The 16,495-nt window shown below is 40.4% G+C and overlaps 1 protein-coding gene across 1 annotated transcript in view; it reads left to right on the top strand.

Annotated features, from left to right (window-relative positions):
* pard3bb (par-3 family cell polarity regulator beta b) overlaps window positions 1-13,107 on the top strand; it is a 332,881-nt gene extending 319,774 nt beyond the window's left edge. The window contains 2 exon segments of the mRNA XM_081368961.1: window positions 3,015-3,091; window positions 11,671-13,107. Of these exon segments, the coding sequence (XP_081225087.1) occupies window positions 3,015-3,091; window positions 11,671-12,025 (432 nt within the window). The 3' untranslated portion in view covers window positions 12,026-13,107.
* The last annotated feature ends 3,388 nt before the right edge of the window (window positions 13,108-16,495 follow it).

Raw genomic sequence — 16,495 nt, 5'->3', positions numbered from 1 at the left:
GTATTGGTGTACATTTCCCAGGCCTCTAGATTGATTAGTCACATGACATTTGCAGCTCAGGAGATTGGCTCAAATACTTCTGTGGCCATGAGGAAAGATGGCAGATTTGAAATCACGTGTTTTCAGCTGAGCAAGAAAGAGAATGCTAACAGTATTCTCTCTCCAGGTGTTATAAACCTCCTCAGGCACAGTAGTGATGACTCACTTCTTGCTCCAATCGAATCAGCAACCTTCCAGTTCCCAGCCTTAACTGCTGTGCCACACCACTTCTGTATCTGATCATCCCTTAAATGAGGGAAGTCATCATTGATCTCTTCGTCTCCTTTCTGGCCACAGGCTAGGTCTCTGGAAAGGTGTTTTTATCCTTGTATGCACTGTTATCAGCTTTAGGGTTATGGTGTGTTAGTTTCATGCTCCTCAGTTTGTCCATTTTTTTCCTGATTGGCTGGTTTATGGTCAGCATGGATTGGCAGCTTCTGTCAGAGTTGAAAGCACAGATGGTGAGAGGGCAGAGTGTGGACACAGTTAGCAACATGGTGTGAATGTGAGGGCACAGCCAAATAATGAAGCAAATCACTGCCATCATTACAGTAGAACAGATCCGGTCAGATAGCGATGCCTGTCGGGGAAGGATCCTTAAAATGTTTCTATATCAAATATTGAACTTTAAACACCAAGGTCTGTATTTCTACTGTGTCAAATAGTGATATCTGCTCCATTCGGAGATAAGTTCTTCTCTTTAACCCTCCAGGGACATGATGGTAATCTTCACCATCATCAGCATTCAAAGACGCCCACTTCGGTTACTCATGGAGTTCATTGCGTGCGTGAAGGAGAGGTAAAGATAGAGCGAGTCTGTTTGAAACTGAGAACATTTCCTCTTTCATTCAGAAGCACTTCCATTCTGACCCCTCAATCAACTATCCTTTTTTTCCCAGGTAATGTGTGCCTGTCCTTTCATCATATATATTGAAGCCCTGAAGACATTTCAGTTTTTCCGAGGCCGAGAGAAAAAATGTCGCTAATATGCAGGCAGGAGGGCAGCCGTTATGAGGACAGTGGAGAGAGAGGTGGTGGCACGGCGAGCTGTGTATTTAAAATCAGCTCATTGAGACAGATGACACAATTTCACACATATTGCCCTCGGAAAAGCAGCCAGTTTTCCATAATGGCCCCAACCTTCATCTGTCAGGCCCTGCTAAATCTACTGGAATAATTTCCTCATGGATTATATGACAGTATTTATAATTTATTAAGTTGCCTATATGTGTCAGGGTACAATTCTCACAGTCCCTTTCCTCTGTCATCTTTCTGCTTTTTCGGGTGAAGAGGGAAAAGAAGATTGCGAGACAAATGGGGGAAAGTCTCGCTGAAATGAAGATGCTGCTTCTAAATGTTTTATACAGGCTCTAAGCAGCATGATTGCAAACGATGCGAGCAAATCCCGTTGAAAGCGTCGGTCTTTAGAGGAAGGAAACAGGAGATACTCCTAAATCTGCATGCTGAATGAGGAGCCGGTCTTTTAAGAGATTGCTCATCTTGCTAATGTAATGCGCACAGTTAATCTGGCTCTTCCTTGAGCTTGAGTCAGGCTTAGTCCAGGAGGGTTGGAGGACTGCTAGACTTCATCCTGTTTTCAGAAACACAATCTGGGATCTGGCTTTTTACCCCCTCCCCAAGTCTCCCAGTACTAAATCCCCCAATAAGCAGCCTTTGTGAGCAACTCACACTGCCTTTCATGGCTTGATTACAGGGCACAGCAGGTATTTCAGGGGGAAGGTGACTCTGTGATGAATGCAGAGAGAGTGACAGGGCCAGCGCTGGTCTAGAATGTGGCTTTGAAAATGCCAGAGGTATACTTTTTTTTTTTTTTTTTTTTTTTTATCAGTTCAGTTAGAATCAAACAAAAGGATCATGTTTTATTGCATGGTGTTATATCTGTCTAATTATTGGTTTAGTGCTTCTTCAGGCACAATAGTGACCTTAAACAAATAAATAAGATATTGTATTAAATAATAATAATTAAATCATTATATTTAGTTTGTTTGATTTACATTAATTTCATGATTGTATGTGTAAATATACTGTATTTCTGATTGTAAGTACCTTAAGATAGCATTATTAATCACAGAAAATGATAAATTATTTTGAACAGTATCTTTACAGATTTTTTTAAGTTAAATTAATCGTTTTATTTAACAGTAAAGAGTGACAGTAAAGACAAATAATGTTGCAAAATTATACTTTTTGATTTCAAATCAATTATTTTCTATGCGTCAAAGAATCCTGAACAAAAATTCATCACAGTTTAAACAAAAACATTAATCAGCAACTGTGTTAACTATTAATAATAATAATAAATGTTTCTTGAGAAGCAAATCAACATTAAAATGATTTTTGAAGGATCATGTGACACTGAAGACTGGAGTAATGATGCTGAAAATTCAGCTTTGCTATCACAGGGATAAATATAAAATATATTATAATATAATAAAATAAATGAAATCAAAAGCATTCATTTTTAAATTATATTTCACAATATTGCTGTTTTTACGGTATTGTTTATTAAATAAATGCAACCTTGGTCTGGATAAGAGACTACTTTCAAAAACAAAAATCTTACCAAACAAGTATAATTTCATCATGTAAAATATGTATTTGAGTTATAGAAGTTAAAATGTATGACGATCAAGAGTAACCCAATGTTCAATGCAACATGTTTAAATCATGGTCAACTATATAAAATGCATTCCAGTGTTGTGATATTTTGAGCATTATTTAAATTATAGCTACTTTTGTGTTTGATATTGATTTGATTATGTCAGTAGTAGCCAAAATTGTTCACATTGAAACATTTTGTACAACATGCTTTGTGTATATACTGTTATACTGTTGACACCACCACACCCCCATGTGTATACCGCAGTAGTTGTATTGCAGTCTAATATAATATGATGTGTCATGTAAACATCCTCGTCTCTTTTTCACTCTGTTCTCTTCTTGGCCTTTACCAGATGCCAGTAAGAAACCCTGACCCCAGACTGACACCACGATATGAGGATGCCGAGCGACAGTACGCTTCCCTGCCCAGGTAAGAACATCAAGTCATTAATCCTGCATCCTTCGTGACAAATCGGGGAGAGATGGAAAGCTAGAAAAGTAGAAGGCGAGAAGGAAGAGAGGGGGGAGAGCAGGTAGTCATCTGTCTCTCTCATGCAGAGCTGAATAATCCTCTTTAATGCGTATAATTAAATCTGGAGTGTCTGCCTTCTGAGGCCCTCCTATCCTGGGAATTCACCTGATCCTCTCTGGGGAGACGGCCATGCGGTCGCAGCACTGTAACCTGATCACAGAGCACATTTCAGGAGCCGTCTAAAGTTACGGCTGCCTCTTTCTATTCTCCTCCGTTGTTTCTATCGGTCTCAATCACATCTTTCCGTGTTTGCTGAGCCCGACCGACCACGACGGCCAGCGCAAACAAACAGGCAAGCGCACAGGCGTGAATGTTGGCTCGTAAAGTCCACAGCCTGTTTGCCCTCTCTGGTCTGTTTAAACAGCGCTGGTGTTAGTGTGAGGGTCACGGTTTATGAGTTTGGCACATGTAAGTGTGGATCTGTCATCACATGATTGTAGGAGACTATAAACGGATAACTGATAACAAATGAGACACATTAAGAAATCTAAAACTTGCAAGTAATGAACTTTTAAAAGTGTTGGCGAGGCACTTTAATTGCACTCATTGAATTGAAATTAAATGCTAAAACACTTATAAAGTATTTATCATTTTCCCTGCAGCATCATTACATGGGTGAACTAAGATTTCACTCCTCCAAAATGGCTTATCGCAACAGATTTTAGTATCAACCACCCCGGGGTCTACTTTCAAAGCCATTTCCTTTCTAAATAACGCTCCTCACCTCTGTTAGTCTCTAGATCCATTAGGGTACTATGTGTTTTTTGTGCTGACGCAAAAAAGGGGCCAAACCTGGGCCGAAAACGCCTGTGGCAGACCCTCGCTTTCATTATTACACCATCCTGAACTCTGTGTCCGGCCCACGCCGAGGTCACTGGTTTTTGCAGTCAGCTGAAGGTTGGCCTGGTCACGAGAGCGTGCAGCTCCTCCGTGTGTGTCTAATTATAACCATTAGTACATTGATACACCCACTAATTACCCATTGTGCTCAGCTCGAGATCAGCCAATCAGAAGGTCCATTCACCACCTGCCTCCAGATTATTGGATTAACTGGGCAAGTCAAAGTTGTGTTTCATTGTGTTAGGGCTTTCATTGGACCGTTTTAGTGATAATTGGGTGATGAATGCACAGATGGTGGCCCATCTCGATGAACTCAGGTCAAGAGATACATTTTTGGAGCTGTTCTTTAGTGAACAAATCAATCACAATCAGTCATTCTTCCTCATCCTATCTTTCACTTTAAGACAAACCAATTCCTTTCTTAAAAAATGAAGAAACACCCCGCTAAATCTGCCCCTAGTCCCACACTCTTTGGCTTTTCTGATGGTGGCCTTCCCAGAGCTCTTTAGATCGGTCACAATGGTCTAATTGTTTATTCTGCCTCATCAAGAACGTTCTGTGTTAGAAGACCTCTTAGGGCCCTATTTTAACGATCTTAGTGCATGGTCTAAAGCGCAGGGCACAAGTTCACTTAGGGCGTGTCCAAATCCACTTTTGCCAGTTTAACGACAGGAAAAATGGTCGGCGCGCCAGGCACATGGTCTAAAAGGGTTGTCCCTATTCTCTTAATGAGTAATGGGTGTGTTTTGGGATTTACGTGCGTTAAACCAATCAGAGTCTCATCTCCCATTCCCTTTAAATGCCAGTTGCGCTCGCGCCATGGCAGATTCGCTATTTACATGACGGAATTTGATAGTGGAAAGACCGAACATGTCTCCAGAGCGCAAACGGAACTGCTCGTGCGCGAGGTAAAAGTGTGCAAGCAAACCATCTATGGGACAAGCCGGATTCCACCATATCTTTATGTACACAATAATAATCTTTTACATTGTAATCCTTTTATTTTTAATATTTGGCATGTTTTTGTGCTGCTGTACGTGCATCCCTGTGTGTTTAATAAGCAGAGTGTACGCGCGTTGTGGACCCGCCTATAGGCGCACATTACTAACGCGCTCTTTAAATAAAATAAAAAAATCTTGTGCCATTGACTTTAGACCAGGTTTCAGTTGGTCAATGGCGCAGTCTATTTCTGTTGCCACAAAATAACAAAGCGCCAACAATGCGCCAAAACACACCTCGTTTTCAGACCAGCACGCCCATGGGTGCACAAATGGGCACAAATGCATTTGCTATTTAAACAACGTAGGGCAGGGCGTGAAAATGATAACTGCGTCGGGCTGAAACTAGCAAAAAACACTTGCATCGCGCATGGCGCGAATGTGTAAGATAGGGCCCTTAGTGTATTTGCGGTCTAAATGAGTGCAAATTTGGTTGTTGTCAAACCTTAGGAAAGCTTAAAAGACTCAAAAGCAGTTTGTACAAATGACAGTAAATCGTTCTCGTTTCTTTTATATTAGGCAGCGAGCTGTCAGTTTCAATGCTGCAAATGCCAGAAAAGAGCTCATGATGAGGGAAGAAGGTTACATTTGATGAGAGCTCTGAAAATAATGCCATATTTTCATTGTTCTGCCTGTTCAATGTTGCCCTGGCAACCAACACCCACCATCTGTGCTAGGCTGGACCTCCTCAACCTATCGTCCGATTTCTCACTTTTTCCCCCTGCCTTTTCTTTCCTTCTCTAGTCTCCTTCTGAAATTCATGAAATTTTCATCCTCCTGCGAGGCGCGTCAGGTTTGTAAATTGTCGTTGGCATCAAAAAGACATGATGGCTGATTGCTGTTCGGAGTCTCCCGCAGGTGAGCACATAGGTGTCCGATAAGCTGCAAACTGCAAGCTTCTGCCCAGACCGTGTCCCGTCCAATAGCAGGACAAGCACGCAAAGCGTGACTTCAACAGAGCGAACCTCATTTAGCACCGTTCAACCCCGGCGTCCATTACCACACTGGGCAGGTAGCAGATGGAGAATATTAGGCTAATGATTAAATTAAGCTGGCGGATATTTTTTGATGGTTTCACTTGCTACGGCAAATGCGCTCAATCATTACTCATTCAGCGCTCAGAATTTGCTTTGAGGTTTTGGAATAGCTGGGCATTTGGCACGGTTTCAGGGAGGTATTATTCATGCTTGGGCATTCTCAGCCTGAGATGCAGGATCTGCAAAATCCACGGATCTATTTCAGACTTCTCGAGAATGAGACCACTTAACCGCCTGACTCATCTTTGAAGACATGTAAGACCCGTCATACACCTTTCATACAGTTCTCCCACATACACACAGACGCCTATTCATTTCACACTCTCAAGGCTGAGTGTTGTAAAAGAGTAAGAGTAAAAGAGTTGCTCATTTTCACTTCCCTTTTGTCAAAGCCATCTGTGATGCAAATCTTCAGTTACTGCAGATATTAAAGCAGTCGATTTAAGGTTGAAATTCAATTAGATGTGGTAAAATAATCAGTTTTTAAGCTTAATATCATTCCTAATTTGTATAATTACATTCTAGGCCATACAATAACATTTCTGATGGATAGACACCTATCTTGTTAACCAAGTTTGTTATGAGAGCTGAATGTTGTGTTCGGTTTCTCCACTCCTAATGTAAGGCTAGAATTCTAACCAAATAATCCTTCCAGGACTTGTCCTCTCCGTGGGAGCCAACCCGGTGTTATATGACGGCCAGGGGTCAGTAAGGCCGCGTGTTTGTGTATGTGTCTGTGTGTGCGAGGGTAAGGTGCGTGATTCCCGAGGGCAGCTGAATAAACAGCATGACCTTCAGATGGTCCACGGTGTTACTTCTGCAGCCAGGTGCACTATAGGAGCTCTGATGTAATCTCCATAACATGGCTCTTATTTTACGGCAGGATAGCTAGGATACTCTGGTTTGAATGTTTACATGTGTCAAAAAATGATTGTCAGCTACAAACTCCTCAAGCGAGGAGCTTTACAGGCAGCAGAACATGACAGTCCTCAGTGAAAACGCCAAAAAACGAGATAACAGACGTTCACTAGACAACATTCACCAATCAGACACTGGAGTTGATGTTCCGGGATGAAGGTTTGAGGAGCGAGCAGCTGGCACCTTCTGTTTATTTTCCTCTTTTCTCTTTGGTGATGGACGACGGAACTGTTTATCATTCATTATTTCTCACTTTACCTATATTGCTCTTTTGTTTTGGCTTCTCTGTCATTAAAGAGTCATTCAGTTGGTAATGAAATCTCATTTTAGGAGGGAAACTTTGTTACCTCAAGTTTCATAAGTGCTTAATGTGGTTAGGAAGCCCAGATGAAGACAGCAGTCTCTTACTCGCTTTGGAATTTGGCTGATATGAAGAGCCTGAGACAGTGAAGATGTCTCCGTGTATAACACGCTGGCTTATGGCTGTCATCACCATTTGAAAGTAATGGTAAAACAGTCCCAGAATATAATTTTGCCTGCTTCTGCTCACTGCATGATGGAGAACTAGCGGCAGATTTTTAATATACCTTTCATTGTTCATTCGGTAAAAGAGGATCATTTTGTTTTTTAGCTATTTACGTTGCAGGAGTTTCCCAGGGGACTAATTTAGTCTGCACTGTTTATATCCATGTGGCTATCAAAAGAGAATCATGCCGTAATCATTCTGAATGGTTTTGTAAAGCTCAAAATGTTTGAGGTACTGTATGTGGTAGCTTTTTTTTTTTTTTTTTTTTTTTTTTTTTTGGAGCTTATTCGGGGTTGATGCCGATGCAGGGTTGTTGTTTTTTTACTTTTTTGGAAGTTTGATAGGTGACAGGAGTACAACATTACAATAAAAACAGGGTTACATGTTTCTACAGGCACATTTTGACCATGAAATAAAATACAGTACAAGACAAAATACAAAGTGGTTATCTACTCATTTTGAGACCTTACCGTAATGTGTCCAGTACTCTTCCCAAGGAGACAACTTCTCCCGATGCAGATTTTTAAATAAATAGATAAAAAATGTATATATATTATTCAGTTAATTATGTATGTTTTACTGTCCCTCACAGCTTCATTTTCATTCAAGTCATTAAATATGCCGTCTACCCTGACTAAGGTCCATGTTGCTCAAAACAGCTGCTCCCAGCTGTTGAGCCCGCAAAACCATTTAAATAACTGCACATCAAGAATGTCTTATAATTCCCAACCAAGCTCCAAAAGTTATTGCACAGAGTCTTTAAACCAGGAGGGAAATGTGTCCCAGTGGGCCACATACCACTGTAGCACATTTAGTACGAAAAAATCAGGATTTCACGGACTGAATACTAAATTTACTGCCATGAGATACTTCGAAAATAATGGGTTTAATGTTTCTTAACTTCCTAACTTGTTTACTGATCCTCAGACTACATGCTTTTTCCAAATAACTTGATGCCTCTTCCTGTTTTCCCAGCTTTATCTTTTTTTTAAAGGTGAGGCATGAGGGGTCAGAATTAAAGAAGGGGGGCAGTATAATACTGTAGGCACGTTAAAGGAATATGGTACACTTTGGTGCCCTAGTTTTAAACAACATGGTGGAGGGCGTGAAAATGATAACTGTGTCGGGATGAAACTAGCAAAAAAACGCCGGGTGTACTGTATGATGGGGCCCATATTCTAGAGAATATTAACTAATTGGAATTTTACCAGAAATGTCCCACATTTTTAACACAAACCTTGTTTATTTTATTTTATATATTTTTATTTTATTATAGATGTTTAATGTTGTTACTGTATTTAATGTTAATTTTTAGGAAGAAAATTGCTTTAAAATATGTGACCCTGGATCACAAAACCAGTCACATGTCGCACGGGTATAATTGTGGCAATAGCCAACAATACATTGTATGGGTCAAAATGATCGATTTTCCTTTTATGCCAAAAATCATTAGGATATTAAGTAACGATCATGTTCCATGAAGATTTTTAGTTAATTTCCTACCGTAAATATATAAAACATGTATGTTTGTGAGTGAATGCAGCACAATCGCGAACATAAATGGACAACTTTAAAGGAGATTTTCTCAATGTTTTCATTTTTGTATGTTGTATCTCTGCCACATATTGTCCTATCATAACAAACCACACGTCAATGGAAAGCTTATTTATTCAGCTTTCAAATGATGCATAAATCTCAATTTCAAAAAATTTACCCATGTGACTGGTTTTGTGATCCAGGGTCACATATTATGTCTCAAAAGTTGGGACAACTATTTTGTACCCTTCTCATAGAAAGTGAAATGGACGGTGCCACTGGTTTCCCCAGCTGTTGCTCGTATTCACAGTGGAACATTTTTCACCCCACTAGGCCTCTTGTGTCCTTCCGTCCCTATAGCCTCATCAAAACTGTGGGCTATGTGTTTTGTATTAGCTTGTTGGAGGACTATAGGTTTGAGAACATGAAAGATTAATTGTTAATGTTCTGGACTTGAGGTGAGCTGGCAGAACCAGGTGGAGGCAGCCACCGCATGCGGTAAAGCTGATAATCTCCAGCAGTAATGATGATTTTGGCCTTCACTGGCCTCCAATTTGCAAACACACACATACACACTGCTTATCTGAGACTGTTTAGGCTGTGACGTCACAGCCAATGATATGCGAATGTTTGACTGAGAGGGTCAGGAGGGAGTGCGTGCATCCAGACGCCCAGTTGTCCTGCTGGATGGGTGGTCACAGCTTTGGAGAGATTAAGAGGATGCTGATGATTTTTGGAATGCCTGTTTTCTTGCCCTCCAGGTCTTCAGGAAACCCTCCCTTAGTGGGAAGCCAGACCACAGCGAAAGAGTGCGCTTTCCGTCAAGGGCATTCAGACTGATGTTTTCCACATTCAGTGGGAGTAATGCAATACGTGTGAAACACATACACAGGCCGTCTTGCACTAAAAGTAGCTAATTGATACTGCAGAGAGCCGTCAGACGGGAAGCTTGTTCACAGACATGTCGTACACGTAAATAAGTTAATGGGGATGGTCTGGAAAGTAGAACACAACGATCCAGGCTCCTTAAGACATCTGGCATGCCGAGGCTGTCATTGATACTAGCCTGAGGTATGACGAGAATTGGAAGGAGGGGAAGGAAGACAGCTGATTCGGCACTACAGCAAAACCAGACGATCGTACTGATCGTTACATATACCTACTGTATATGTTACCATATATAAAACTAAAATATATACACTACCATTCAAAATGGGGTCAGTTAGATTATAAGTGGATTAAAAGTGACAGGAAAGACATTTATAATGTTACAAATAACTCTTTTAAACTTTATAATCATCAAAGAGAGTGTGGAAGGAAGACAGCTGATTCGGCAGTCAAGCGGGAGCGGGCGGTCGTACTGCCCTCTGCCTGATTTTGTCTTCGTTCTCGTTCTCATCGGCCTCAATCTGGCTGTTTTTCAGCCGAGGAGTAATGTAACTGCCCGCTAAAGCCTCTGGAACTCTGTGTTCAGGGCACAGCAGCGCAAGAGCCGGAAAAATGTGAATTGTGCTATGAAAGGTGACCCCTTGCTGAATTATGGCGCAGTGTCTCGCCTTACAGCGGAGAATATACCCTAATCAGCCAGTGTGAGGAAACCAGAGATGACCGACTGTCTACTGTCTCCAGGGACCCTGACCGCATGTCAGTCCCTGTCCCAGACTTTGTATGTGCTTGAGACGTGTTAAAATGTTTATGTTGCAGGTCCTTGGTATGTCACGCTTGCCTCAGCACATGTAACACAGGATCACGATACTGGGACTCACTCACTCTCTCCCTCCCTCCGTCTCTTCTCACTCTCCACAAAATGCCACTGGTCGGATTAGGGGTTACTGTATTATCTGTTCAACCTCAGGCACCTTATCCCTGCAGCATTTTAGCGTACAACGTGCAGATCCAACTCTTTAAGCTCCTAGTGATTGGCTACATTGCTCAACACGCAAAAGCGCGTTGTAAATAGAAACCTTTGATGCTTTCCAGAGCGCAAACACAGATACGCACTGGATCATTTGCCAAATTACCAATATGCTATTATTAGGGGGGAAAAAAATATCCTAGACCAGCAGCTTTCCCTCTAAAAGTGATCAGAAGCAGTAGCAGGTAGTGTTTTGAGTGAGCAACTCAAGTCGTCCAGGGGAAGACTCAGCCTTACACACACTCTGCCTATGATTATTTTCCTTTTTTGTTTTTTTTTTTGTTGGATTTTGTTGTTTTCATGAAAATTTTGGCTAACAATAAATCACGTTTATCTAATCTTAATTGTCTAATTATTTTTATCCCCATGTATTGTAAAATGATGTAAAGAGTAGGCATTAAGGTCCACCCTGTTTGACCTAAGTCCACTCATTTAAAGATTTCTGGCCTCATCACTGATAGGTAGCTACTTTTTAAGGTAGCATTCTAACTAAAAGAGAAACTCATCGAAGCATTCTTCATAGGTTCCTTCATAGGTAACGATCACTCACTTGCTTAATGCAAACAGTGTTCGTTATGTGGTCAATGATCCAGACTCCTGAAGAGCTTGAAACAGCTTAAATCATGTTCATCATGGAAAGTCATGCTTACACTGACCATCTCCTTCCAGATCCTAACTTTATTTCCTTTAACTTTCCTGTCTTGCAGAAGAGCACCAGTCGAACCTATTGAGTATCCAGTGCAGCCGTGGGCCGGACACAGGGACCCCTCGCACTACCCAAACCAACAGTCAGGCTACCACCCCAGCTACCTTCCCAGAGATAACTACCCTCACCCGGTGGACCCTCGGCAGAACGACTCAGGGTTCTATCACCCTCCTCCGCAGCAGAGAGGCCCCCTCCGGCAGGATGTGCCCCCTTCTCCCACCATACCCCTCCGAGGCCCTCGTTTCGAGACCATGAACCGCGGGGGCTACCGCAACAGCAGCCCAGAGCGATACGCGTACGGAGAGGCACGACACTCAGACCCGAGACAGAAGAGTCCAATGACGGCAGCTGTTTAACCTCACCATTTGTTTTTTACCTTGTGTACGATGTTTCTAGAGTAAGCACCAGTGCACCCACCATTTTGGACAGGTGTTTACGTGTTTTTTACTAACAATTTTGCTGGGTAATATCTGTCTTAATAGCCAAAGCTACATATTAGCATTGATTCACATGTAGCTCAGTCCCACTCAGACGGTCCCTCCATATGTTTTTGTGTTTGTCGGCTAAATGTTGGCCTTTAAATGATCGGCTAGATCCAGTTATAAACACATTCCAGCACCATTTCTTACTGGCACATTATTGTACAATCTTTACAATGGTAATTTGAAACTGTGGTATATTTATACTATACTAATGTTTGTCTGCTTGCACGTTTAAGGATGAAAGGGCGTTATTTTAGAGCACTCCATATACTCTATTTGAATTTAGTTTTCTATTACGGAAGGATATTAAGCCACTGTATGAGATGCAAAACGACGTGTCACTATGAACTGCAGCTTAGAATATTAACTTTTTTACACAGATTTGATCATGCATAACAGAAAGTACAACTATTTCATTCTATTTCATACTATTTTAGTAAGTCTGGAATATTATGTGAAAAATACCACAGTACATCGTAGCACTCGTGATAATTGTCCTGAATGTGAAGTCATATAAACAGAGGAAGATGAAGAAAAAGAGGTTGTTTTTCAGGAAAAGGAAAGGAGAGTCAAAAGAACCTCTGACACAGAGGAAGGATGAGAACCACACGTCTTCCTGGGCTTTCAGTGTTCCCACCTGAATCCACACCTATGAATGGGCTGCCTGCCTTTTTATCCCACAAAAATGAGGTTTCTTTTAAGAATCTTTACTTTTTTGATAGTATTTCATGTTTAATGATTTCACATGTATTTTGGTACAAAAAAAAAAACTCTCTGCATTCAGAGTTCAGGCAACATAATAAATAAAAGTATTATTGAATGCGATAATCATGTGAACCTTCTATGTAACTTTTTACAAAACAGAATGATCTGTGCACCTAGTATCACTTTATACATTAATACTATGTACAAAATGTTGTCGTTTATATAACACATTTTCAATAAATATGCATTTGAAACAATTAGTCGCCATAGTTGTCATTTTAAAACTTTTAAACTTACCTCTAGCTGCATATCTGAGGAGAAGAATCACTGAACTAGACGAATAGTCCTCCAGTATGATTCAATTTTATCTCCCAGCCCCCTGATAAAAACTATACCTGCATGTGTGATAATAGGTGGCTGCAAATTAACACAGCAGTAATTATCAATTAAGATGAAGAGGTGATATGCATCTGTGATTACGGTCCAATTTTTAAATTTGAGATGAAATTCAGGCTATTGGAGAATGAAGAGTTTTGTGTGATAATTGCAAAGGCTGCACACCACATTATCTGCTCGGGATTAATTAGAGCTCTGTGCAGAAGAGGAATGAGAATGAGAGAAAGAGACATTTGTGTGTGTATCGGCATTTGCTGAATAAAGTCATATCAGACCACTAGCGGCATTAAATGACATTACAAAACATAAATGTTTTTAAGCAGGTTTCACAACCACAATCCCTTTTCCATCCCAAATTCACGCCATTGGCTGAGCAATAAATTGTCAACTCAAGGTCAATGAAACAAGCAAGCATACTGAAAGCACTACAGTATGTTCAATTGTCGAGAAAATCAACATACACGACTTAGTATTGCATTAAAATGGAAAGATGAAAGTATTTAAAGAAAAAATTGGACACCTTGACTTTTAAAACTCTCACTATTGGTTATGGACACATTCACCTTAAGATTTCAGAGCCAAGTGCAAATATACAACTGAAAAATGATTTGTATTCTTTATAAGTTGTTGGTTAAAAACATTGTCTAAAATGCTTTGGCAAAAATATGCAATAAAATTAAATAAACATTGTCATTGTCTTCTCGTCCTCAAGTTGTTCAGACTTGTAGAACATAAAAAGATTTATCAAATTACTTTTTTACAACATTACGGCAGTTAAAAGAAAGAAAGATGTCCCTCCGCTCTGCAGCTATATTGGAATCCCTAATGCAGCAATAATAATAAAGTATGGTATACAAAGATATACATGTTTATACACAAAAATGACAATTAACACAACAACCTTGGACCCTGATCATTTCTTAACCCAATCAGATCTATAACTTGATCATTATCTTTATAGTTAGCCTTAAAGGTACAATATGTAACTTTTTTGCTTTAAAAATAGCAAAAATCACTATCTATTTTATATATTTTTTTTTAGTTGTGTACTTACATTATCCCGACTGTTTCCAACAACTTTCAAACCAGGAGAAATTTGTAATTTAATTTGAGAAACGTCCCATTTCTTTATTTCCGTTTTGTCGCCGCCAATGCCGTCATATGCGCGTTGTCCCTGGTTTCCGCTCGTGCTGCCATGGCAACCAGAGCTATGAACCAGAGCCGTCTGATAGTAACCAAAGCAACTGACGCGGACAACTTTGTAGTTCGCAATGTCTATTTGCACGCTGTTGTTGTTTCGTTCAAACATTATGGACCATGGCAAGCAGACTTTGGATAAAAAAGGAGAACTAAAACGAGAATCAATATCAGCGCGGTGTTTTCTAGAGCTCCCATAGACAGTATATAAACGAGAGCTCCACGTCCGAGACTTCGATCGCTCCTACATGTACTTTATTAAACAGGTGAGCACATTTACATAAAACTAATCAATGTTTTATAGTTCAACAATGATAAAATGTTATAATATGATCTGTATGTTATTCTAATGTTGGTCTAGCTTACTGCTAGTCTCATACAGACAGACTAACACATACATGTCAACACATTCAAATGCAGTTTAGTGTGCTAGTGTAATGTTAGACCAAGTGAAACAGCGCTGCGTTACCTCACAAGTTTAATTTGTCTAATAAACTGAGTTGTAATTCTGCGTGTTGTTCGGTAGAATGAAATGTCCTTATTCCTTTTATATCCGCGGGACTCGCGTCGCGTGTGGAGCTGATAGCTGTCTCTTAGCAATCCCGACCTGCTTCATATCACAGTCATGATAAAAACATCAATGTATTTACTCATCCATAAACATTATTAGATCGGTCGGCTTGACGTTGACGACAAGATCCATAATTCTTAGCAAATGTTGCGTCATCAATCTACGCCTTTGTTATTGTAAATAGGTTAGCGACCCCTAGTGGCGAAAAATGCCATACTGTACGTTATGCTGCCTTCATATGCTATCGGAATCATCGTAAATTCTAGTTTCCTAGTTAAAAAATTGGACATGAATGCCCTCTCACGTCACAGTTTGAATGCAATGCTCTCATGATCACAAGTAATCATCTCGATAGCACGTGAAGGCAGCATTAACTCGTGCATGGTGTGTGTTGTCTGAACGAGCAGGGTGTGCGGAGGAATGGAAATAGGCTACGTATGTTGACACATTATTGATTGAACATTTTATGGTCAGATAACACCTTCCACAGAAGATACATTTAGACCACTTACCTTAGTGATTGCTATCAGGACATATGTGAAGAGACTTTCAACCAGCATAACAAAAAAATATATATATATTATCTGGATAAATCACCTACCCTGCCTTAAAGACGAAAATGCATCAATTTCTGCTACAGTGCTACGTCGCCTCTTAAGCTCAGGTTTGTTCCCTCCCGATGAGGACATGCATGGACTAGAAGAAACTTATTGTGCAAGTTTCAGTTTGGATATCAAATGACAAAAAAAAAGGTTCCACAAGGAAACCCATAAAAAGACAAATATGCCGTCCTGAAAAGCAACACGGACATGGAGTTTATGAAAATTTGGTTTAATACTTTTAGCTGCAGTGGATACAAGCGCGAGAAAGAGTGCAAACAGAGAGCGTTGTGCATTGTGATTGATTGTGTTGTGTCACACCGTATTTCGCTCTGACTAATTTGTGTGCTTTCTTTGCTACAGTTGATGATTTACAAGCTAATGATATTATATTTATAATTCCTGTTTTTATGTCCCTGTCAACTTTTTAATGGGAAAATAATTTCCCATATCATTCGTTCAAGGTTTGTCTGTAGTTTGCGATGAGTTTTCGTTGTTCTTGTGTGTTGATGGCTCATTTATCTCTAAGGCAGAAAGTAGGCCTACGCCACGCCGCCATAATTGCCTAGACGTTGGTCTCTCCCAGAATCCATTTGGGATGTGTAATTATGAAAATTATTATTAGGCAAAGTTTTAATTAGCATTTGAGTCCGCCGTAATTATACATTTCCATTTAGCGTGGCTGCACGCGCTGTCACGGCTGACAGGAGAGAAAGAGAGAGAGTCCGAGGTGCTTGTTTTGGTGATGAAGCAGCGTCTCCCATACTGTAGATATGCTGAATGACTCTGACACACTGCGATCAAATTATTGTGCTGTCATTCGTGCCACACGTTCAGAGGCTTACGGATCATTTCTTTAACACGAGTCATTAATTT

The sequence above is a fragment of the Scardinius erythrophthalmus genome (genome assembly GCF_964197995.2).
Source record: "Scardinius erythrophthalmus genome assembly, chromosome: 6".
Classification (NCBI taxonomy): Eukaryota; Metazoa; Chordata; class Actinopteri; order Cypriniformes; family Leuciscidae; genus Scardinius; species Scardinius erythrophthalmus.
The sequence above is the reverse complement of the archived record's forward strand: the minus strand, read 5'-3'. Positions and strand labels throughout refer to the sequence as shown.